At 39.6% G+C, this 26,156-nt stretch overlaps 1 protein-coding gene across 7 annotated transcripts in view; it reads left to right on the top strand.

Annotated features, from left to right (window-relative positions):
* Nucleotides 1–1,161: 1,161 nt before the first annotated feature.
* Nucleotides 1,162–26,156, top strand: part of DCX (doublecortin) — a 149,599-nt gene continuing 124,604 nt past the window's right edge. For 2 of the 7 annotated variants that reach the window (XM_067724310.1, XM_067724313.1), the window contains exons 1-2: nt 1,162–2,315; nt 2,474–3,793. In XM_067724310.1, coding sequence (XP_067580411.1) covers nt 3,684–3,793 — 110 coding nt within the window. In that variant the 5' untranslated portion in view covers nt 1,162–2,315; nt 2,474–3,683. Of the gene's footprint in view, nt 3,794–26,156 lie in introns of all 7 variants that reach the window. The other 5 variants (XM_067724315.1, XM_067724317.1, XM_067724316.1 and 2 more) reach the window with 4 other exon arrangements.

Consider the following 26,156-nt stretch of genomic DNA (forward strand, 5'->3'; position numbering starts at 1 on the left):
GACAGAATAATTTTTTAAAAGGCTCTTGAGGACTACTATACAGCAATGAGAATGATCTACAGCTACACGCAACAACATGGATGAATTTCACGAGCATAATGTCAAGCAAAGGGAGCGAGATGCAAAAGAGTACATAGTGCATAATTCAATTTATATAAAGTACAAAATCAAGCAAAACGAATCTATGCTATTAGTAATCAGGATAGTGGTAACCCTTGGAAGGAGAGCAGGTAGTAACTTGTGCATCTGGTTCCTTCTGCTCAACATTACATTTGTGAAATTCATTATGTCTGTGTGTACGTGTGTGTAGGGTGGGGGGTAGTGACTGAAAAGGGACACAAGGGAGCTTCTGGGATCTGGCAATGTTCTCTTTCATGATCTCAGTTTGTCAAAATTTATCACCCTTGTGAATGTTATGCTTTAAAAGAAAATAAAAAATATAGTGGATGGATGGGTAGATAGGTAGGTAGATAGATAGATAGATAGATAGATAGATAGAAAATGTACTGAGCGAAGGCAAATCATCATTTGTGCCCTATCTGAAGGAGAAATTTATCTTTATAACAAAAAGAAAGCTTTCTTTTGGCCACAAGATGGCGGCATTAGTTGCTTGGAAATCAAATTCCAAGGTACTCTTCAGCAAATTTTAAGAACCAAATTTTTGGGGTATTGTCTTAGAAGAAGAGAACTTAGAGATTTTATAGTCCAACTTTCTGTAATTTTCCAGATGAAAGAAACAAGGCCATAGAAAGATGATTTGTCCAAGATCACACTGCCGACTAGAAAAAGACGTAGGCCGAAAACCCAGGTTCCTGAGCTATCAGCTTGCTTTGCCACACTGATAATGCGTGGTTTCAGCTCTGGTTCCTTCCTACCATGCTCTGGAATAAGATGTTTATCTAGAAGTGCCTCTCCTTTTATAACTCCAGTAAACAGAAGTCTCAAATGGAATGGACAATTCATGACTAGAATTGGCAGTACTGACAGGCTGCAGTGTGAAATTTCCTTATGTGAATATTTTAAAACATCCTATGGCCAAGTCTGCCTGAGCTGGCTTCGGTTTCTTCTTCCTTAGATGTGAAGGATAGACCAGACACCCTCTCTGTTTTGTTTTGTTTTTTCTCTCTCTCTTTGGTTCTTTATTTTCCCTCCCTCCCTCCCTCCCTTCCTTCCTTCCTGTCTCTTATCTCTGTTTGAAACACAGGAGCCACCAATGCCTCTCAGAACCAAAAACTCAAAATCGGATGCAATGGTTTTCTTGAACAGACCAGACCTCAGCTCTGTGTCAAGGTTTATTTGTCATTGTTGCACAGGACTTGCAGGGGAGAGCCCACGCGGCAGACGAAAGTGTCAAGCTAAGATGAAAGATTTTTGTCCATCTGACCTGGTTCTTTGGAGAGGCTCCTTGATGGGTGAGGGCATCAACAAGCAGAGGAGGAAGACCATTAGCAGATTCCATGTTATGCACAGAAATCTTCTTTGATAACCTCTAACTGAAAGGTGGGCTTCTTGTATAGGGGCCAGACGGACTGAAACAAGGAGGCGTGGATTTGTCCCCCAGGGAACCTTTGGCTGTGTCTGGAGACATTTTTGGTTGTCACACCGGGAGGAAGGTGCTACTGGCCTATAGTGGGTGGAGGCCAGGGATGCCGCTAAACATCCTGCAATGCACGGGACAGTCCCCACAGCAAAGAATTACCAAGCCCCACACGTCAATAATGCCGAGACTGAGAAACCCTGCTCTCCGTAAAATTAGATCCCAGTGAAATAATGTGGCGACTTAGAATGTCTTTCTGATTTATTACAGAAGCCGGATACAAAAAACAAAAACAAAAACAAAAAACCACCAGAGAAGCACAAATAAATCAGGTAGTGTCTAACTCCAGGGTGAGGACCTATAGGGAAGTGAGGACCTATAGAGAAATGATGCAGTTCCGTTTGGGCTAATCCATATTTTATAATATAATATTGTTTTTTAATTTCTTCTGAGGCCAGAAGCATTAAAGTCAGTTCTTAAAACATTGAGGGCTTGTGTTCACTAGGCAGTCACAGAACTGCTTCACCAAGGGGACTCCCCAAGGTCTAAGTTACAAGGTAAGGGGGTAGCTTGACATTTCCTTCTCTGCTGTCTTTCCAAACTGGTGGCAAAGGCATTTGAATATGAATCTCCTTTGAAAGAACTGCTAAACATTTCCTGGCATTTCATGTAGGACCAAGATCGTTCCTGACACCTCTTAAGAAAACATGACTGTCACCAACAAGCTTAAAGGACACAAGCAGGAAAAGCTCATCAGAGGGGAGCCGGGAAGCCTCAGGTTACCAGAACTCCTCTTTCGTTTTTTTGTTTTTTTGGATGTCTGAGAGAAGTGTTCTGGCTTATTTATTTTTCTGAGTAACTAAGGTATAAACAGAAAAGGCATTTTTTCAATTCTTGTGGCTGAAAATCTTTCTAGTGTGTGTGTCTCTTTTCTAGGAAGTTAGGAAGTAAGAGAACCTGGAGGACAAGCTTGAAGCAGATGTTTTCATGGCCTTAATCATTGTCTCGCTCGTCAGTGACCACTATCCACACCTGAAGACAGTAATTGGACTATTAGAACTTTAGAAGTAGTCCCATCCCTCATTTGTAAAATGAGGGAACTGAGTTCCAGAGAGGTAGGTGAACTGTTTAAGATCACAGGGGTCACAGAGCTGAAAAGATTTAGAACCAGCTTCAATGTGAGCGTATATTTTCTAAATTTGGGAAGGGAAATAATCTTGCTTAAGTTGAAGGTCGTCACTAGCATAAATAGAAGGCATAAGTTTCTGTTCTTTGTCTACGTCTTCTGTAAGTACCAGCCAAAACTCTACTGACAAAGTAAAGGATTGAAGCAATTTTCTGAATCGTTTGGACAGAAACTCCATTGCATAGCTATAGCCTTTAAATATATGTGGTACGGCTGTAAAGCAATGTTACCAGTTTCCACAAACCACACAAGAAAACTGGGCACACTATTATATATTCATACTGCATGCTCTGGATTTTCCATGAATACAGGGGACAGGAAATCCAGAAATAACCCCCAAACTTGTTTTGGAGCCAATTTCTACCTCTACCTTCAGCAAACCTTTTGCAGAAAGCCACTAAGGAGAAGCAAAATGAACTTAGCCGTGCCATCACATCTCTTCTTATCTTTTCTCTTGTACATGTTTATTTCATCATCTCCCGGTGCTAATACCAAGGCAAGTGGCAAAATGTTCAAAAGGAACGGGGAATATAAGGAGATGGCCAATGAAAAATACTCATGGGGTAAAAGACACAAATGACAGAACATTGATTGTGATGCTTACACTTCAAGAGAAAGAGGATTTCTTGGCTTCTCCCACTAATTATGCCCAACAGCCTTGCTATTCAAGGTGCGGTCCAAGGACCAGCAGCACTGGCATCAATTGAGAGCTTGTTATAAATGAAGAATCTCATACCCCCATGGCAGATCTCAAGTTAAACAAGATCCCCAAGCGATTTGTGTGCACATGAAAGTTTGTGAGGCATAACTCTGGATTAGGACTTGGAAAACCAGATTTTTCTTTCTGCTTCTGCCACTTTCTGGTTTAAAACATTTATCCAAATCACTTCCCCTTTCAGAGCTTCAGTTTTCTCATGGGTACAATGAGGGAATTGAACTAGAAGACCTTTGAGGGTCTTTATGCCTCTAAATTCTAGGATTCTAATTAACAGTGGACACCTGATCTTGGATGCTTCTTCGAAAACACCTCGACTTCAGATCAGCAAAATTTACAATCAGAAACCCAAGTGGTAAGACATTGGCTACCTTGGCCATTTCCAGCTCCTCCTTTTGGTTTGCGCCAACCTCACTGGCCCTTCCAAGGGTTCTGAAATGGGATGGTCATGATTATCACCATTCGCAGTTTTTCAGAATGAGTCCACATGAAGCAACAGGAGAGGGCAGCTGTGCTGATGGTGGGAGGAGCCAACGTTTGTGGCTGTCCCCCTGGAGCCAGAGCAGGCAGAGGTAAATTCTCAGGATAAAGATAGCTAGGGACAGATTCAGAAGTTGATCCCGGTCGACCTGACACTTCCTTCTCACAAAATTACCTAGGAAATACTAATTTTACCCCCAGTATTTCTTTTTCTTTTTCTGCTTGCCCATCTCTTGGACCAGGTCAAGTTGCTTCTATCACCACTTAGTGTTTGGCCATGGCCTTATTTTTTTAAATGAGCTAAAATGAGGTGGAAGAGAAGCATCACCACAAAGCCAGGGTCATATTCTACAGGAAGAGAGAGATTTGGGTGGGGGTGTCGTGGGTCCCTCAAACCTCAGCTAACCATCTGCTGACCCTAACTAAGTACTTGTTTCAGTAACAGGTGCTGCATCATAAACCATTCTAAGCTTAGTGGCACACCAACAATTCCATTATGCTCATGGCCTATTCCCATTAGGCTCAGGAACTGGGACATTCGCTGGGAGCCTTGCTTCTTGTGGTGTCAGTTGAGGGCACTCAAGGTACTTGGGTGATGGATGGGATGGCCTTACTTCCATGTCTGGTGCCTTGGTGGGAATGGCTGGAAGACTGGATAAACAGAGATTGTTGCCTGTAGTGCCTACATGTGGCTTCTCCAGCACGGCAATCTCAAGGTTATTGAACTTCTTAAGGGGCAATTGACTTCCCTCAGAGAGATTATCCTGCAAGAACCAGGTAAAAGCTGCATGGCTTTTTAGTGACCTAACGTCAGAAGTAATATAGTGTCACTTCTGCTGTATTGTATTGGTTGAAGCAGTTACGGGGCCACCTTGACTCAAGGAGGAGTTTCAATGAATTTGTGGCCATTTTAGAAAACCTCTACGGTACTCAGGAGATAGATATCACCGACGGAACACTCTTTATTCAGTCTTGAATTGGACCGTGTATGCCGCCAAGGACTTCCTTTTCCCATCCTGCATGGGGCTCATACAAGAGGGCAAGCTAAGCAGGATACCGAGGACGCTCTTTGGTCCTTCTCTCCATGGCCCACACCATATCTTCCATCACTGGATCTTAGAACCTGGCCTAAAAGGAGGAAGTAAATGAGGCCATAGGGAAAGTGTTCTGCCATTCCCTCTCTCTCTCATCACCCCTCTCTTTTTTATAAGACCTAGATGGGCTAAGCCACCTACTCTCTGTCTCCACACCCTGGTCCTGCTCAAATTTCCAAGAGCTAGGGAATGATGCCATACTGCACCAGCCCTCTGGGATCAGAGGGAATAAAAAGTGCAAGCTATGCAGAATAGAAGGGCTCCAAGAGAGCCAAAAGAAAGCAAGGGTTTGTTTGCCTTAAGCCGGTTCTATTTATATTTTCTATACTCCACCCTAGCAGGGTGGTCTAATTGTGTGGCTCTGATCCACACCAGAGCTCTTACTCTGGGTGGGAGGAGGGAGTTTCAGTCCCTGACTTCTCTCCCTCCCAAGAGTTACAGTGTATGCCACTTAGCTATTGTTGATCACTTACTCTGTGCCGGCCACTGGCCACTTTACACTCATCCAGTTTAGGCCTCACAACAGCCCTATGAGGTGTATAATATTATCCTTGAGTCATAGGTGAGAAAAACGAAGGCTCAGTTGAGCTGAAATACCTTGTTTCGGCTCGCACTGTTAGTATAAAGCAGACCTTAGACTGGAACCAAGGCAATCTGACCCCAAAGCCTGCAAATAGCAATCTCTCAGTGTTTCTCTTAACTGAGCAACAGGGACAGTAGCAGTTATCATAAAGCTATAAGAACAATATATTTATAGTCAATAAGACTGTTGCTCAGGGACTATGTGCAACTAACGTATAAATAACCAATATCAATAAATAACCAATTGTTTCAGAAGGGCTAAGTAACAATAATAATGGTAACTTTTTAACAAAAGCATACAATGTGCCTGGAACTAGTAAAACATTTTACCTACATTAATTTGTGAATTACAACGTCCTGGGGGGTAGATACTATGTATTATCATATTTTATAATTGAGTAAAAGTAGGCATAGAGAAGGTAAGTAACTTGACCAAAGTCAAACTATAAGTAATTGACATAGCAAAGGTTTAAACACAGGCAGCCTGACCCAAGAGTCTGTGCTCTTAACCATTAGGCAATACTGCCTCTCTTGATCGTATTTGTCCAAGAAAGTTGAAATCATAGGTGTTATTAATCTTTCTAGGAAGATGAAGTTATGTAGCCTATCCTAGAGGTACACAGTATTAGACATCTAACAGCTATTTTGGTTAAGGTCTTGCATCACCCCTGAACAAAGATTTCTTTCTGACTAGCTCAATAGCAGTGCTTTGCACATAGTAGATGCTCAATAACCATTTTCATGATGGACTTATTTTATTCAGTCATCCTACTCTAGGAGCTTTAAGATTGTACAAACCAGCAAAAGCCAAATAGAAACAAATCTTTTTATTTATGCTCAAATTTGTTGAACATCATCAGTGCATGAGGCTGTGTGCTAAGCATTTTGGGGAACATGAGCTATGAAATCAGACATCAATAGCTTCCCCAAAGTTTCTGGTTTGGGGTGGATCATTATATATAAAATAGACCTCATCTTACTATTTCTTGTATCTTTGCATCACTACCCTTTTCCTCTAGAGAGATTATTTTTCTAAATCTGATTCCTTAATCCTGGAGCTCTTAGGTTGTCATCAGTCTTGTTTCAGACTCCTGTCCCCACTACTTCTCTAGGTATGGACCCTCATTTAGAGATGTCTCTCTACTTCACCATATTTCACCCACCATGCCTGGAGAGTCGCAGCTGCCAGCCAGCTTATTAGAGGGGTGAGGGCAAAAACCCAATATGGCTGCATCTTGGCTTTTCTTTCATGTGGTCCCTTCAACAAGTGGTGACCCATCAATTTACCACCGCAAGTACAAATACTTCTCTCTGATTTTCCTAGTCTACTCTATATCTGGCTCCACCCTAATCCGCTGAACTGTCTCTCCCTGCTCCTATGTAAAGATCTTCTGTCAGGCAGACAGGCCCCAGTTCCCAGGAATCATACTACACTCATTATCACCTCCTCGTGTTGATTCACTGAATCCTCCTTTCCTCCTGCCACCACCAGTGCTTGTATCAGCCGAGCTAACACTTAATGGAATTCTTGTAACAGACACCCATTATCTCACGTATCAGTTTCGACTTCTCAACTATATAGTGCTACTTTTGGTTTATAATAAGAAATATATATTTGGTCTTTATCCCTGCTTCTGACACAGAGCTCCTAAGTGAGGAAAATGATAAAGGTGTCTTTTATTATGTTAATGGGGTGACTTTTAGACCCCACCTAAGGATGGGGCTGGTTGCCAGGAGAAAGGGATTAGAGGGTTGGGACTTTCAGCCCCACTCCCCTGACCTCTAGGGAGGGGAGAGGGGCTGGAGATTAAATCAGTCACCGGTGGCCAATGGTTAAATCAATCATGACTATGTAATAAAACCTCCATAAAAGTCCAAAATGATGCAGTTCGGAGAGCTTTTGGGTTGGTGAGCAGATAGAGATTTGAGGAAGTGGTGCACGTGGAGAGAGCTCAGAAACTCTGTGCCCTTTCCCCATACCTTGCACTAGGCATCTCTTTTATCTGGACATTCCTGAGCTATATCCTTTTATAATAAACTGGTGATCCAGTAAGTCAAATGTTTCTCTGAGTTCTGTGAGCTGCTTTAGCAAATTAATTGAACCTAAGGAGGAGGTCCTTGAGACCTCTGATCTAGAGCTGGCTGGTCAAAAGTACAGGTGACTGGGGTGAAGGGATAGTTAGGGAGTTTGGGACTGACATGTACACACTGCTATATTTACAATGGATAACCAACAAGGACCTACTGTATAGCACAGGGAACTCTGCTCAATATTATGTAACAACCTAAGTGGGAAAAGAATTTGAAAAAGCATAGATGCATGTATATGTATAACTGAATCACGTTGCTGTACACCTGAAACTATCACAACATTGTTCATCAACTAGACTCCAATATAAAATTAAAAGTTTTTAAAAAAAAAGCGCAGGTGACAACCTGGACTTGCTGTTGGCATCTGAAGAGGGGGATGGGGACAGTCTTGCAAGACTGGACCCTTAACCTATGGGATCTGATGCTGTCTCTGGGTAGATAGGTCAGAATTGAGTTGAATTGTAGGGCATCCTGCTGGTGTCCAAGAATTGCTTGGTGGTGTGGGAGAACCCTTCCCCCACACACACACTTTGGAATCGGTGACCAAAACACCCTATTAATTTTCAATATCTCTAAAGTTCATGCCATCCCTCTGTAGTATCCTATATTCCTTTATTTTGTTGACATCTTCCACTCTCTTCCTAATCCTAGCTTTCCATTAAAATAACATGGTGTTTTGAGAATCTCTGGGGGAGGGGGTCCAGCTGGCTTCACAATTCTCATTTTTAGCAAGTGCTACGGACTAAGTTGTGTCCCCTCAACATTCATACAATAATACCCTAACCCATAATGTGACTGTATTTGGAGATAGAGCTTTTAGAAGGAAATTGAGGTTAACAGAAGTCATAAAGTCGTAAGAGAGTGATTCTAATCCAGTAGTATTGGTGGCTTTTTAAGAAGAGGAAGGAAGAGATAACTCTTTCTGCATGCATGCACTAAGGAAAGGTCATGTGAGCCCACAGCAAGAAGGCACCCGTTTACAAGCCAGGAAGACAGTTCTCATCAGAAACCTATCATGTTGATCTTGGGCTACCAGCCTCCAGAATTGTGAAAAAACAAAGTTCCGTTATTTAAACCACCCAGTCTATGGTATTTTTTTATGGCAACCCAAGCAGACTAAGAAAGCAAGGTTCTCAGAGGATTCTCATGCAGCCAGTTAGGACCTGGCTCCTTTCACCCTTTTATCCAGAAAACTCCCATTCATCTTTAAAGATTTAGCTTAGGTGTAATCTTCTATGGTATGCCCGTCCCTGACAACGCAGACAGCTCCTGGACCAATGAAACCTCCTTGGACTAGTGCTGGATTTACCATAGGCCTGTGCTCACAATCTTCCTGTATCTGCTTGCTCTGGACTATGCCCTGGACCAGTGTAAGTTCCAGAATAGCTTATAATTAGCCTTAGGAGCAGCAATCTGAGTGGAAGGGACAGCGCCTATCAGGGGACTTGTCTGTGCTGTACTCTGTAAAAAGATTGAGAAAAAGTAAATTCTCCTTATTGAAGGGGGCTACCTTTGGCATTACCACTTAAATGTCACTGCTCTTTTCCTGTCTTTGTATCCATCTTGATTCTTCCCTGTCCCTTCTAAAAAAATTCATTCTGTGTCCCATCCCCACAGAGCTTGATCAATTTGAGGGCAGTGATGATGAGAGTGACTACTCTTGGATTGGTTCTGTCTATAACAACACACAGATGCAAATAGATCAAGCTGTGTTTCTTTCCTTCCTTGGTTTACAATCAAGGATATTCTTTTTACCTTTTTTTTCTTTTCTTTTCTTTTTTTTTTTTTTTTGCGGTACGCGGGCCTCTCACTGTTGTGGCCTCTCCCGTTGCGGAGCACAGGCTCCGGACGCGCACGCTCAGCGGCCATGGCTCACGGGCCCAGCCGCTCCACGGCATGTGGGATCCTCCCGGACCGGGGCACGAACCCGCGTCCCCTGCATCGGCAGGCGGACTCTCCACCACTGCGCCACCAGGGAAGCCCAAGGATATTCTTGATTATGATCTATTACTTCTTCAGTCCTGTGGTCCTTGTGTGAAATAACACTGGCTGTCACACTGGATGACTGAAAGAGTCTAGGGCAATGTAAACACGAATCAGGTCCAGAAGGATGGAGTAGACATATTTTTTTCCCATTAATCCCACTAAGTACTGTTAAAAACCCTGGGCATTGTATATAAAACAAGCATGCAAAATTCTAAAAGGTTGAAAAAAGAATGCAGACTGGTTAGGCACCTCAGGACCTGAAGAGCGTTACACTGGTGAATTCCCTGAGTTTTCTTTTTATCTCATATTTCTCAGACTCGAAGCTGAAGAAGCCAGCAACCCAGAAACACCAATGCATATAGAAAAAAAAAGCCCAACAAAAGCTTGCTCTCTCTAGACAAAGGAACAGGAAAGGAACAGCTTAACAAGATAGAAAACATTCATAAAATAATTGTTCTACTCCAGTCAAACACCACTGAAAAAACCATGGCTTCATCCCCACTCCCACTAGCAAAGGCCAAGTAGGGAGTACAGACTTTCACCTTGCAAAGCTGTAATGAACATCCCCTACAGAATAGGTCAAATTAGAGAGCTCAGACTTTCATTCCCACCAGGCAGTAATGAGCCCTCCTTCCACTGTGGTATCAGAGAGACCACCTGGAGGACCTGGACTTCCATGCCCACAAGCAGTAGCAAGGTCTCCCTCACATTCTCTACTGGGGTGGTGTCAGAGGAGGCCTAGTGGAGAGTAATGAAACCATGCCTAACATTATGTCAATTGAAGCTGCATGGAGAACAAGAACTCCCAGCCCCACACAGCAAAAATGAGGAGTGCTTCCCTAACTTGGATGTCAACAGAGGCCAAGTGGGAAACTTGGATTTCTATATCCACTAATGAGGTGGCACTCTCTCCTTCCCCCACTGGAATGGTGTCAAATAAAGTCAACTTAAACAGAAGGTTTAAGTAAGATCCAGAGACTCAGAACATAATATGAAAATGTCCAGGTTTCAACTGAAAATCGCTCATCATGACAAGAACCAGGAATATGTCAAACTGAGTGAAAAAAGACAATCAATAGATGGCAACACTGAGAAGATAGAGATGTTAGGATTATTTGACAAAGATTTTAAAGCAGCTGTTATAGAATCACTCCAGAACATAATTATGAACACTCTCGATTCAAACAATTTTATTTTATTAATTTTTATTGGAGTATAGTTGCTTTACAATGTTGTGTTAGCCTCCACTGCACAACAAAGTGAATCAGCCATACGCATACAGATATCCCCTCCCTTTAGGACTTCCCTCTCATTTAGGTTACCACAGTGCATTAGGTAGAGTTTCCTGTACTATACAGTATGTTCCCATCAGTTGTCTATTTTATACATGGTATCAATAATGTATATGTGTCAATCCCAGTCTCCGTCTCTATTTCTGCTTTGCAAATAAGATCATCTATACCCTTTATCTAGATTCCACATATATGCGTTATTATACGATATTTGCTTTTCTCTTTCTGACTTACTTCACTCTGTATGACACTCTAGGTCCATCCACGTCTCTACAAATGACCCAATTTCATTCCTTTTTATGGCCGATTAATATTTCATCGTATATATGTACCACATCTTCTTCATCCATTCCTCTGTTGATGGACATTTAGGTTGCTTCCATGTCCTGGCTATTGTAAATAGTGCTGCTATGAACATTGGGGTGCATGTGTGTTTTTGAATTATGGTTTTCTCTGGGTATATGCCCAGTAGTGGGATTGCTGGGTCATATGGTAGCTCTATTTTTAGTTTTTTAAGGAACCTCCCGTACTGTTTTCCATAGTGGCTGTATCAATTTACATTTCCACCAACAGTGTATGAGGGTTCCCTTTTCCGCACACCCTCTCCAGCATTTATTGTTTGTAGATTTTTTTTTTAATTATTTTGCAGTACGCGGGCCTCTCACTGTTGTGGCCTGTCCCGTTGCGGAGCACAGGCTCTGGACGTGCAGGCTCAGCGGCCATGGCTCATGGGCCTAGCCGCTCTGCGGCATGTGGGGTCTTCCCGGACCTGGGCACAAACCCGTGTCCCCTGCATCGGCAGGCGGACTCTCAACCACTGCACCACCAGGGAAGCCCCTGTTTGTAGATTTTTTTTTTTTACATCTTTATTGGAGTATAATTGCTTTACAATGGTGTGTTAGTTTCTGCTTTATAACAAAGTGAATCAGTTATACATATACATATGTTCCCATATCTCTTCCCTCTTGCATCTCCCCCCTCCTTCTCTCCCTATCCCACCCCTCCAGGCGGTCACAAAGCACCGAGCTGATCTCCCTGTGCTATGCAGCTGCTTCCCACTAGCTATCTACCTTACGTGTGGTAGTGTATATATGTCCATGCCTCTCTCTCGCTTTGTCACAGCTTACCCTTCCCCCTCCCCATATCCTCAAGTCCATTCTCTAGTAGGTCTGTGCCTTTATTCCTGTCTTACCCCTAGGTTCTTCGTGACATTTTTTCCCTTAAATTCCATATATATGTGTTAGCATACGGTATTTGTCTTTCTCTTTCTGACTTACTTCACTCTGTATGACAGACTCTAGGTCTATCCACCTCACTACAAATAGCTCAATTTCGTTTCTTTTTATGGCTGAGTAATATTCCATTGTATATATGTGCCACATCTTCTTTATCCATTCATCCGATGATGGACACTTAGCAAGTTTGCTTTGGGCAAGGGTGTGTGGGAAAGATGAAAGAACCAACAAAAGAGACTAACCCCCTGCAGGCTGTGTTCATGCCGCCAACCCCAGTCTGTGCAGGAATCTCTCCGCTTTGCCCTCCGCACCCCTGTTGCTGTGCTCTCCACTGCGGCTCCGAAGCTTTCCCCCTCTGATACCCGCAGTCTCTGCCCGCGAAGGGGCTTCCTAGTGTGTGGAAACCTTTCCTCCTTCACAGCTCCCTCCCACTGGTGCAGGTTCCGTCCCTATCCTTTTGTCTCTGTTTTTTTCTTTTTTCTTTTGCCCTACCCAGGTACGTGGGGGGGTTCTTGCCTTTTGGGAGGTCTGAGGTCTTCTGCCAGCGTTCAGTAGGTGTTCTGTAGGAGTTGTTCCACGTGTAGATGTATTTCTGGTGTATTTGTGGGGAGGAAGGTGATCTCCGTGTCCTACTCTTCCGCCATCTTCCCGGAAGCCCTCCTGTAGATTTTTTGATGATGGCCATTCTGACCAGTGTGAGGTGATACCTCATTGTAATTTTGTTGAATCAAATAATTTTGAAAAAGGAAAGCCTCAGCCAAGAAACAGAAAATCTCAGCAAATAAATAGAAGATATAAAGAAGAACCAAATGGATATTTTGGAATCGAAAAATACAGTAACTGAAATAAAAATCTCCATTGGATAGGCTCAACAGCAGAATGTAGTGGATAGAGGAATGATTCGGTTAACTAGGAAATAGCACAGTAAAAATTACCATCTGAGCAACAAAGAGAAAAAAGACTGAAAAAAAGAGCCTCAGGGGCATGTGGGACTATAACAAAAGGTCTTACATTTGCTTCAGAGTCCCAGAAGCAAAGGAGAAGGAGATCAAGGCTGGAAAGTTACTTTAAAAAATAATGGCTCAAACCTTCCTAAATGTAGCAAGGAACATAAACTTACTGATTCAAGAAGTGAACTCCAAACAGGACAAACCCAAAGTAATCTATGCCAAGATACATCATAATTAAACTAATGAAAACAATAGAAAGAAAAATCCTTGAAAACAGCCAGAGAAAAAGAGAAGAAATCATACAAAGTGTGTTCTCTGACCACAAAGGAGTCAAACTAGAAATTAATAACAGAAAGATAATAGGAAAAGCAACAAATACTTGGAAACGAAACAACATAATTCTAAATAATCCATGGGACAGAAAGAAAGAAAAAATATATAGAAATGAGTAAAAATGAAAAGACAGCATATCAAAATTTGTGGAAAATAGCTAAAGCAGTGCTGAGAGGGAAAGTTATAGCAGTAAATAAAGAGGGAAGGAAGGGAGGGAAGGAGGAAGGAAGGAAGGAAGGAAAGGAAAGGAAGAAAGAAAACTACAGACCAATATTCCTCATGAACATAGATGGAAAAATCCTTGAAATGTTAAGAAATAGAACTCAGCAATATATCAATATAAAAGAAATTATACACCATAAACTATGGAATTTATTCAAGGATGAAGGTAGCTACGTAGGTAAATATAAAATCCAATAGTATTGCATTTTTTTTTCTTTGAAACTCCTATTTTTTCATTTGAAACTCCTATTTTTTCCTCTGTATGATTTAAAAGGTATCTAATACAATAATTATAAATCTATATTACTGGGCATACAAAGAGCAAAGATATAAGATGTAACAATAACAACATAAAGAAAGCATGGAACTGTAAAGGAGTAGTTTTTTACACTATTGAAACTAAGTTGTTATTAATTCAAACCCGATTGTTATAAAGTTAAGATGGTGATTGTAATCCCCAAGGTAACCGCTAAAGAAACAACTTCAAAATATACATTAAAACAAACAAGAAAGGAATCAAAACAGTACACTAGAAAGAAAATGAATCACAAAAAGGCAGTAAAGGAGGCAATGAGGAACAAAAGGTATGGTATATAAATGGCAGAAGGCTTTCCTTATCAGCAAGTACTTCAAACGTGAAGGGATTAAACTCTACAATTAAAAGATTAAATTGTCAGAATGGATAACAGAAACCATGATCCAACTATGTACTTCCACAAGAGACTCACTTTAGATACAAAGACTATTGAAACAAACAACCTGGATGAATCTCCAGAGAATTATGCTAAGCAAAAAACAAAGCCAATCCCAAAGGTTACATACTATATGCTTTATTTATATAACGTTCCTGAAATAACAAAATTGTAGAAATGGAGAACAGATTAATGATTGCCAGAGGTTGAGTGGGTGGATATATGAGGGAAGTGAATGAGGTTATAAATGAGCACCATGAGGGATTTTTGCAGTGATGGAACTGTTCTGTATCCTGACTGTATCAATGCCAATATCCTGGTGTTGATATTGTACTATAGTTTTGCAAGATGTTAGCTTTGGGGAAAAAGTGGGAAATCGTTACATGAGACCTCTTAGTATTTTTTCTTACTACTGCATATGAATCTACAATTATCTCAAAATAAAATTTAAAAACTCAGAATGAATAAAAAGAAAAAATTCTGGATGGAAATATACTAGCTCTGGGTGATTGTATTATTGCTGGATTTATTTTTTCCTTTGGGCTTTAAACAACTTTTGAATTTGTCTAATATGAACTGCATTATTTGTGTATTTATTTGGGTTATTTGTGCAGATGTGTGGGGATCATCAAAGTGGTTTTTCCTTCCTCGCTCTTCTTCTAGCCCTTCCCTCAAGACTCCCGTGTTACTTAAGCAGCCTCCCTACTAGACTCTCATTCACCCCACCACAGCACATCCCTGTATCTGCCTTTAGATCTTGCGTTTACGCTAGTCTTTCCTGCACCTGGGTGGGATCAAAGCCTTATCTTAAGGCTAGGATCTGTGAATGGATTTCAGGTTTCAATCTAGGGAAAAGGACAGGGATAGAATTTGGAAGATTCAGAGAGGGAGCATGAAGTCCTTTGCTACATCCCTGATAAAATAGAGCTAGTGGCAGGGCTTACCTGGTGGCGCAGTGGTTGGGAGTCCGCCTGCCGATGCAGTGGACACGGGTTCGTGCCCCGGTCCGGGAAGATCCCACATGCCGAGGAGCAGCTAGGCCCGTGAGCCATGGCCGCTGAGCCTGCGCATCCGGAGCCTGCGTTCCACAACGGGAGAGGCCCACATAACGCAAAAAAAAAAAAAAAAAAAAATATATATATATATATATATATAGCTAGTGGGAAGCAGCCGCATAGCACAGGGAGATCAGCTAGGTGGTTTGTGACCAGGGGCGGGATAAGGAGGGGGGGTGGAATAAGGAGGGTGGGAGGGTGGGAGACCCAAGAGGGAAGAGATATGGGAACATATGTATATGTATAACTGATTCACTTTGTTATAAAACAGAAACTAGAAACTAACACACCATTGTAAAGCAATTATACTCCAATAAAGATGTTAAAAAAATACACTGTACATAACCTAGGGAATGAGAGAAAGGCCCCCGGGGTATGGTTGCGCTTGTTTTTCTCTGTTCTTTTTTTTTTTTTTACACTCAACTCACCCACACAGCTTTACAAATGAATCCAGAAATAGGCACCTGGCTCCCTATTATCTTCTACAAATACTGATTCTTCTCTTTTGAGGAAGTAGTACCTACCTCCTTCCTAAACAATAAATCAAAGCCCTGAAATTCATTTGAAAGACGCCAGGTTTTGCCCTTGGTTAATTTCTTATTTCACCTTGTTGTTACTTAAGGCTGAAAGCATGTGGTGTGTTTCAGTTTTAAATGAGTGCTGCTGGGTTGGATTCTTGGATTCTTTCTTGTTGCTTTTGTTTTTTTGGAGGGAGGAGGGGAAGATTCCAGTTAAATTTTTTCCAGCATTTTATTATGAAACTTTCAAGGACGCAGGAAAGCTGAAAGAATTTTTCAGTGAACGCTTGCATACCCATCATATAGATTCTACAATTTACATTTTGTCGAACTTGCTTTATAACATACTTTCCCATCTAGCCACCCTGTTTATACATTCATTGATCTGTTGCATTTATCGTTTTGAAGCCAAAGTAAGTTTAAGACTTTGGTACACTTCTCCCTAAACACTTCAGTATGCATGTCATTAACTAGAGTTCAGTAATTTTCTAAGGTTTTTTTCTCTTAATGTAAAATTTACATACAACAAAAAGTATGAATCTTGTGGTACATTGGCTGAGTTTTGACATATACATACAAGTGTGTAATCCAAACTTCTGTCCAGATACAGAAAAGGAGCATCAGAAATCTCCCTTATGCCCCTTCCCAGTCATTCCCTGCCCTCAGTGCCCTTCAGAGGTAACCAGTGTTCTGATATTTTTGTGCCATCACTTAGATCTGCCTCTCCTAGACTGTCATATAATGGAATCACCAAGTATGTACTCTTTGTAGAAGGCTTCTTTCACTCCGTATAATGCATTTGAGAGTCATTCTTGTTGTTATGTATCAGTAGTTAATTCCTTTTTATTGCTGAGTAGTATTTCATTGAGTACAACACAGTGTATCCATTCTTCTATTGATGGACACCCACCCTATTTCTAGTTTTTTGTTATTATGTATAAAGCTGCTATCATTGCTTTTGTGTGTGTTAATAAATGTTTCTCATTTGAGGAAGTACCCTAGGATATTTCAGTTGCAGGAATGGGTGTGGGGAAAGTGATGGTCTCTCACATGGTGGCCTGGTGAACTGGACCTTAGCTTAGTGGTCAGTCCCCTGAGATGGCACTGGACCCTAGCATTCCCTCAACCCAGAAAAAAGGAATATTCATGTCCCTGGGATGCACTTCCTTTCAACTCATAAATTCCTCTGTTTGAGCAGGCCTGACTGTATTAAAAATTACTTTCAATGTGTGATTTAACCCTCACAAACTCAAATCAGTTTTTCTCAATGTCCACAGGCTCCTTCCTAACACTGGCTTCCACTGTGTTTGATGTAGACAACTGTGACAGGCTCCTATTGGGTGTTCCATTTCTGTTCTGGTCATCTACTATCATGAAGTCACTGTGTAATAATTCTAATTAAAACAATTTTTCAATTAGCATAAAGTAACATTGACTTGGGAAGCATACAGTTCTATGAGCTATAACACACTGTAGAAAAAAGCTTGTCCTTTAATGGAAAACTATGCATTATCTATAGCACACTCTTCCAGGCTCTCTGATTCAGGCCTGTTCATTGTCTTTGAGCAATTTTGCAAAGAGGGAAATTATTTTGTAAATTGTAGGTAGCTGATAGATATTCCAACTCTGTCTTATCCAGGAGAGTTTTGATTGGCTTCCCTCCTGCCTGTGGAAAAACCAGTTTTGCCTTTATTTGCAATTCAATTCCTTCATATGAATTTGTGCTTTTTTCACTTTTCCTTTGAACTGGTTATAACATCTGCCTATGTGCCTTATATTTGTTTGAGAGCCATGATTTAACTTTTTCTAAAAATTATGTTTCTCCCATTTTTTAGTTGAAATATAATTCACATACCATAAAATTCATCCTTTTAAAGTATACAATACAGTGGGGTTTTGGTATATTTTAGTATATTTATAAAATGTAGCAATCATCACTAATTCCAGCACATTTAACATACCTTTGAGATTCATCAAAGTTGTTGCATGTATCAATAGTTCATTCCTTTCTATTGATGAGTAATATTCCACTGTATAGATGTACCCCAGTTCATTTACCCATCACTTATTGAAGGACATTTGTGTTGTTTCCAGTTTTTGGAGATTATGAATAGAGCTGCTATAAACATTCATGCATAGGTTTTTTCATGTATTGTTATTTAATATTTTATTTCCATTTTATTTTTAACGTCCCCAATTATTTGTTATTATTATTGTTGGATTTTATAATCAATGGCTATTTAGACTCGTACATAGATTAATTTCTTTGTTCACTATGGCACGTTATACTCTTCAAAGGTAGAGACAACAGTATCTCCTATCCTACATGCTCTTTTGCAGTGTGGCCTTGCCACTCCCCCATTAATAGGTCGAGTCAAATATTTCTCCCCTTGAATCTGGGATTAGCCTTAGTGACTTGTAGTAATCAATAGAATGTGGATGAGGTAACACTGTATGACTTCTGAGGCTAGGTCAGAGAAGGCCACACAGCTTCCACCTGGATCTCTTGGAATACTCCCTCTCTGGACCCTCCCATGGAGAAGCCGTTGTAGGTGCTATAGTTAACTATAATCTCCACTAAGCAGTCTTTGAGTTATCCCAGTTCACATGCTAGGCATGTGGGTGAAGAAGCCCCTAGATGCTTCCAGTCCTCAGCCCTCCGAGTCATCGCTAGCCATTCAAGACTTTCCAACTGAGGTCCCAGACATCATAAAGCAGAAACAAACCACTCTTGGTGCATACACAGATTTTTGTGTGAAGAGAAGTTCTCATGTCTCTAGGATAAATACCTAAGAGTGGGATTACTCAGTCCTATGGTAAGTGAATGTTTAAGTTTATAAGAAACTACCAAACTATTTTCTAGAGCGGCTGTACAGTTTTGCATTCCCACCAGTAATATACAAGAGCTCCAGTTGCTTGCAATCTTCACCAGCACTTGGGGTTGTCATCATTTTTAATTTTAGCCTTTCTAATAAGAGTGCAATGATATCCCATTGTGGCTTTAATTTGCATTTTTCTAATGGAAAATGATGTGGAACATCTTTTCATGTGCTTATTTGCATATCCTTTAGTAAATGTCTGTTCAAGATTTTTGCCATTTTTAATCGGTTGTTTCAGACTGACATTTAAAAAAATTAAATCTGATAATATCCCACATCTCCCCTTCCCTTCAACACGGCACTTATGTCTCATTTTATTTTCCATTCAGTTTTTCTTTCTGATGTGCATTCACTGGGTCTTGAAAAATGCATGCACCTCTGGAAACTAAATCCCTATGAAGTGATACATCATAGTCATCACCTTAAAAAGTTCCCTCGTGTCCCTTCCAGTTATTCCCTGTCCCCAATTGCCCTCAAAGTAATCAGTGTTCTGATTTTTTTGTCTGATATAAATGGAATCTTACTCTTTTGTGTAAGACTTTTTAATTTAACGTATTTTTGAAATTCATCCATCCTGCATGTATCAGTAGTTCCTTCCTTTTTATTGCTAAGTAGTATTTCATTTTGCCAATAGATCACAGTTAGCTAATCCATTCTTATCTTGATGAACACCTGGTCTGTTTCCACTTTGGGCTATTATGAATAAAGCTTCTGTGAACAATCATATGAAAGTTTTTTTCTCTGGATATACGTTTTTATTTAATTTGAATACCTAATAGTTGAACCGCTGGATCATAAGATATGTATATAGAAGTTTATAAGAAACTCCCATATCTTTTTTCAAATGTGAAGAAAGACTTCCTTCGTCCAAGATGCCTTAGGCATCTCTGGCTCATGGGTTTCCCAGGAATAGAAGTGCCCTTTGTTGTGGAAATTGTGGAGGTGGAATGATTCCCACCCCCTTCCTGGATCAGAATTGATTCAAGAATATAAGTGCCTCTCCTAGCAGCTCTGCTCTCACAGCTGTCAGCCTTGGTCAGGGGGAGGCAGGGAAGTTTAATTATAATGCTTCTGACAGTGTCTGAGCACAGAGCCCAGTGCCTGCTGCACCAACAGCTGAGCTCAGCCTGAAGCTGCTGTGCTGAAAACTCACCTCTCAGTATCTGGCTGTTCTTCAGTAGGCCTGCTTAATGGTCCAAGAATTTCACGTTTCCACATGCTCATTGCTGGTCAGGTGCAGGTTGCAGGCACATTCCAGCTCCAGAGGCTTGCATCACTTTCCTCACGTTACCACTAGGTTAGCTGCAGCTCGTGATACAGTCCAGCAGAGCCCAAACCGCCAGAGAATGGAATCTTTAACACAATCCATGTTCTCAAAGTTTATCACATTTGCACATACATCTACTGACAGGCTCTGCTCATGTCCCTCTGGGATCCATTTTTATGACGTCTGACTTCTTTCTCTCATGGCTGATAGGAAGAGCAGGGGCACCAAGATGCTTTGGGAGGGAAGGCACTCTTGTTTTCCCCCTTTACTTTAAAGAGTAAAATGCTCTTTACTTCCTCCCATAGCACTCTTTTATGACACTGAACACATTCTTCCCTGTATCTCCACTGTTTGAGGTCATTTGTTTACTTAATACCCCACCTTGTTCCGGAAAGGATTTGAAGTGTTTTGTAAGAATAAATCGAATACAAATAGATATTGTAAATTAAAAGTGGAATGAAAGGAAAATGAGGATGGGAACATAAAATGGAGTCAGGAATGCTATTTTTGTGCACTTTTTAGCTCCCCTTATCAATGTGAGTGCCATAACGCAAGAACTGTTTTATTCATCTTTGTATTTCTAACAGGGCTGGGTCCATTTTCTTTTTTAAAAAATAGTTTTATTGAGATATTCACATACCATAAAATTCACCCATTTAATTGTAAAATTCAGTGTTTTTTAGTATATTCACAGAATTGTGCAGTCATCATCATAATCCATTTTGGAACATTTTCATCACCCCATGAAGAAACCCCATACCCGTTAGCAGTAAATCCTATTTCCCCCACTCCCACCCCTGGCAACCATTAATCTGTTTTCTGTCTCTTTGGATTTGCCTATTCTGGATATTTCATGTAAATGGACACATACAATGTATGGCCTTTTGTGTCTGCCTTTCTTCACTTATAATATTTTCATATTTCATCCAAGTTGTTAACATGTATCAGTATTTGTCTTTTTTTTATGGCTGCATAATATTACATTACATGGATGTAACACATTTTGTTTAGCCATTCATCTGTTGATGGGCATTTATGTTATTTCCACATTTTAGCTATTATGAATAATGCTGCTGTGAACATTTGTGTACAACTTTTTCTGTGTACGTGTGTTTTCATTTCTCTTGGGTATATACCTAAGAGTTGAATTGGATCATATTGAGTTGAGTTGGATCATATGGTAACTCTACTTTTAGTCACTTGAGGAACTGCCAGACTTTTCCACATTGGCTACACCATTTTACATTCCCATCAGCACTGCATAATGGTTCCAATTTCTCAACATTCTTTTCTTTAAATTTTTATTGAAGTACAGTTGATTTACAATGTGTTAGTTTCAGGTGTCCAATATTTTTTATTATCTGCCTTTATGATTCTTCCATCCTAGTGGCTCCTTTGGTTTTGATTTTCATTTCCCTATAACTAATGATGTTAAGCATCTTTTCATGTGATTATTGGCCTTTTGTGTATCTTATTTGAAGCTATGTCTCTAATATCCTTTGCTAATTTTTTATTGGGTTATTTATTTTTGAGTTGCAAGAGTTCTTTATGTATCCTACATGCAAATTCCTTGTCAGCTATATGATTTGCCAAATATTTTCTCCTATTCTGTGGGTTGTCTTTTCACTTTCTTGATGGTATCATTTGAAGCACAAATGTTTTTAATTTTTTTTTTTTGGTCATTTCTGCTTTTGATGTTGTATGTAAGAAGGTTTGACTTAACCCAAGGTCAGGGAGATTTCCCAGCCTTTTCTTGCACAGATATGCACATGTTTATTTACAAGAGCTACCATTTGTTGAGCACTTGCCTTGAGCTTGACATTATGCTATCCACTGTCAAGAGGGTATTGATGTCAGTAACAACAACAATAGTAGCTAACTTTATTGAGTTCTTACATGAATGATCTCATTTCGTCCTCACAATGAATCATTGAGGTAAATATGAATATATCTGTTTTACAGATAGAGAAACTGAAGATCAGAAACATTATCTGCATGAGATGCCTAGAATTTCTGTAGCCATCTTCTGGCCATGAAATGAGGCATTGATGTCAAACTGTGGGGGACATAAGGGAAAAATGGAAAGAACCAGCTATTGATGAGATAACTAATTAAAAGCCAAATAACAACATCAACCACAACATTAATAGCTGACATTTATTGAACACAACAAGAGTTATCTCATTTAACAGTCACAATAGTTCTTTGAGGAAAAATACATGGTGAGGACCCCACTAAGAGGTTCAGAAATGTTAAATACTGTAGCAAACCTTGTTGGTACCTTCTACTTCTTCCTCACTAACAGAACTCCAATTTTTTCACCTTCCTCTGTGTAGCCATAATGGGGAGGGGGGCTGAACTCTTTCTTATGCAGAGGAAGTGAATCATGATTAATTGAAGCCAATCAGTAGTCTCATTCCCCTTGTCAGTAATAAGTTTCTGCATGGAAGTGGGACTAATCCTAGCCAATATGACCTGAAGGAAAGTCTGCTGAGGGGCTTCTAAGAAAGATTTTCATTGAGAATAAAAAGAGCAGGATCTTCCACTTCCACTTTGTCTTTTTATCATTGCACCCCTCAGCACCTAGCACTGAGCCTGGTGCATAGAAGAAAACTCAGGAAATATTTTGTGGAATGAAATCTCTTGAGTATACTGGTGTAGGTCAGTTTTTTTTCTTCTTTCACTCTGATCCATACAAGAATATATTAATTCAGGAATGATCCCTGGGACTGGCTATAGATGAGAAAGTACTTTCTAGAAGTTGTTTCCTGAGACTTAAATTAGGCCAGTGACCACAGGCACCACTCATGCTCTTCTAAACTTGTGGAAAAACTACATTAAGGATTCACATTCCCTTTGTTGATGTAGTGAGAACACAATATTTTGCTCAGTTCAAGCAAAATTTATAGGTAACACCTTTCACTGATCTTACACTTGCCAAACTTTCTCCCAGATGGAGATAGGTTACATCTTATAGTTTAAAATTAATTTTAATTATATAAATAATACATAAATGATTAAGCTTTATTTCCTTAACATCATTGCTTTATACAAATTATTTTTCTTTTTGCCGACGTATATTCTCTACTAATTCTTTCCGAGAGTTTTTGGGGGTGGTAAGTTTTCTGGGTTCTTATATGTCCAAAACACCTTTATTTCTCCGTCTCTCTCATATAATAGTTTGGCTTTGTATTAAATCCAAGGTTCAACATTATTTTCACTCAACACTTTGAAGATATTGCTCCATTGCTGTCCTGCGTCTGATTTTGCTAATGGAAAGTAAAACTTATTCTTGTTCATTATAGGTGGTCTTTATTTTCTCTTTGAAAGATTTTAGTATTTTCACGTTATCCTTGATGCGCTAAAATTTCACTGTGGTGTGTCCAGGTTTAGAGGTTTTTTTTTTTAATTACTATTCTTTTTTTAAAATAGGTTATCCTCCTTGGCATTTATAAGGCCCTTTCAATCTGACGATTCATGACTTCAATTCTAGGGAGTTTTTTCTTTGTTTGTTTGTTTTGCCATTTATTCCTCAAATATTGATTCCTTCCATTCTCTCCATTTTTATTCAATGGAACTCCCTTTAGACAAATGTGGAAATTTCTTGATTTGTTTATATTTCATGCCTCTCACATTTTCTTTACTACTTCCCATCCCCTTATCCTTTATACTATGCTCTGGGTGAATGCCTCAGCCCAATTTTCCAGCTCTATGGTTTCATCTCTGTTTCTATCCATCACAAATCTTAGTTCAGTCCATTTATTAACTTCACCTATGTTATTTATTTTTAAAAATCTCTTATTTTTCATATTTACCTATTATTGTTCTATAATTACTTGTTCTTTCATAGATGTAATATCCTTCCTTATCATTCTGAGGTTATTATTTTATATTCATGTTCTGAGGACTCTACTTATCTAATGAAAGTCCTTTCATTTGTTGAGTATATTGTCTCTATTTCATGGCATTGCTTTGTTTAAATGTTTGGTGATTCTCTTATTATATGCTTCTCTCTGTAGCTGAGATTGTTTTAGACTGTCTGCTCCTTCTGTTTATGCAACTTGTTTCAGAGAATAGAGGGAAAATATGTATCTGCTGTTTTCAATCAGAGTGGGTGAGGTGGAGAACATGCCATAATAAGGGTACCTTGATGAATCTGTGTACCTCTCTATTTCTCATTAATACTCCCAATTTATTTTGCCATTGCCCATCACCCATGTTACTAGACTATCTCACTGTCTTAAGCTCCCTTATTCATTCCTTTCACTTGAAGACAAATCCCTCTGTTACTGCTTGCTGGTCCATGCAGTGGGATAAAGGATAGAGAGGAGTTGACTTTTCTGGCTTTTCTTCCCGCTATACTGAGTAGTTGCCTCTAAGACCACTCCTTTTTCATAGTTTTTACCTTTTGGCATGGAGAACTCCTGGGGTACTTTTATTACCTATAAGAATACTCTCCAATGCTCTCCCATGCATGTCCTGAGCTGTGGTTTCCTTCTTTAATCAAAACAGATCTACTTCTCATCTTCTAAGGAGTCCTCTCAGTTTTTGGGCCACCAAGAGTGATTTCAAGCATGACTATGTATTGAATCATTTTTCTGTTGTGTCAGGTAGGATACAGCAAGTGAAGAAACTGTAAATAGCAGTGGCTCAAGGAGGATATGAGCTTATTTCTCTATCCCCATTTTATAAATAGACTCCACTAACTTGCTCAGTGTCATGTAACTAATAAGCTGTGGAACTGGGATTTGAAATCAGATCTGACTCCAAAGTCTACCTTATTAGTTTCTTTCCACTATGCCAGTGGTTCTCAACCTTGGCTGTACATTAGAATCACCAGGGTAGCTTTAAAAAATACTAATGCTTCAAAACCATACCAGATCAATTAAATCACAGTCAAGAGTATTTTTTAAAAGCTTCCCATTTGATTCAATTATAAAGCCAGAGTTGAGTACTACTGCACTTTCTAACTTGTTCCCTTTTTGCCTATATATGCTATATGCTCCTCCGCCAAATACTTTCCTGATTACCTGATTGCTAACACTCTGCTTAAGTTACTTGTCTGAGTAATTTTAAGAATTATTTTGAAGAAATATGGAAAATTACCTTAGTTCATGTTTGACTCCAAATTTTTAAAATCATTAAGAAATATGCCAACACATGCAAAATTGTACACATTCTGAAAATCAATCTATGTAATCAATTGTATTAACAGACTACAGAAGAAAATCACACAATCAAATCATTGACGTAGAAAAATGATTTGATAAAATTCAACACCCATTCATGATTTAAAAAAAAAAAAACACCTCGGAAAACTCTAGGAATACAGGAACTTGCTCAACTTGATACAGTACCTCTACCAGAAAACAAACAGAAAAACCTCACAGTTAATGTCACACTTAACAATGAAAGGCTAAATGCTTTCCAGCTAAGAACAGGAACAAGTCAAGAATGTCCATTCTCACCACTGCTATTCAATATAGAACAGAAATAGATTTACAAAGATATAGTCAGTTGACTTTTGACAAAGGTGAAAAAGCAATTCAATGGAGGATCTTCTCAACAAATATTGCTGGAGCAATTATATATCCATAGACAAAAAATATGAACTATAATCTATATCGCACACCTGATACAAAAATCAACTCAATGTGCATCATAGATTTAAATATAAAATATACATCTATAAAACTTTTAGAATATAACATAGGAGAGAACTTCAGGATCTGGGCTTCATGAAGAGACATGACACCAAAAGCACAAACCATAAAAAAATGAATATATTAACTTTTACTCTATGAAAGACCATGTTAAGGGAATGAAAAGACAAGCTATAGACTGAGAGAACGTATTTGCAAGCCCACATATCTGACAAAAGACTCAGATCTAGAATATATAATGAACTCTCAAAACTCAACATTAAAAAAGCAAACAATCCAATTAGAAAATAGGCAAAAGGCACAAAGAGTCTTATCACTGAAGAAGCTCTACAGTTATAATAAATGAGCACATGAAAAGATGTTCAACACCATTACACAT

The sequence above is a fragment of the Pseudorca crassidens genome, chromosome X, assembly GCF_039906515.1.
Source record: "Pseudorca crassidens isolate mPseCra1 chromosome X, mPseCra1.hap1, whole genome shotgun sequence".
NCBI lineage: Eukaryota > Metazoa > Chordata > Mammalia > Artiodactyla > Delphinidae > Pseudorca > Pseudorca crassidens.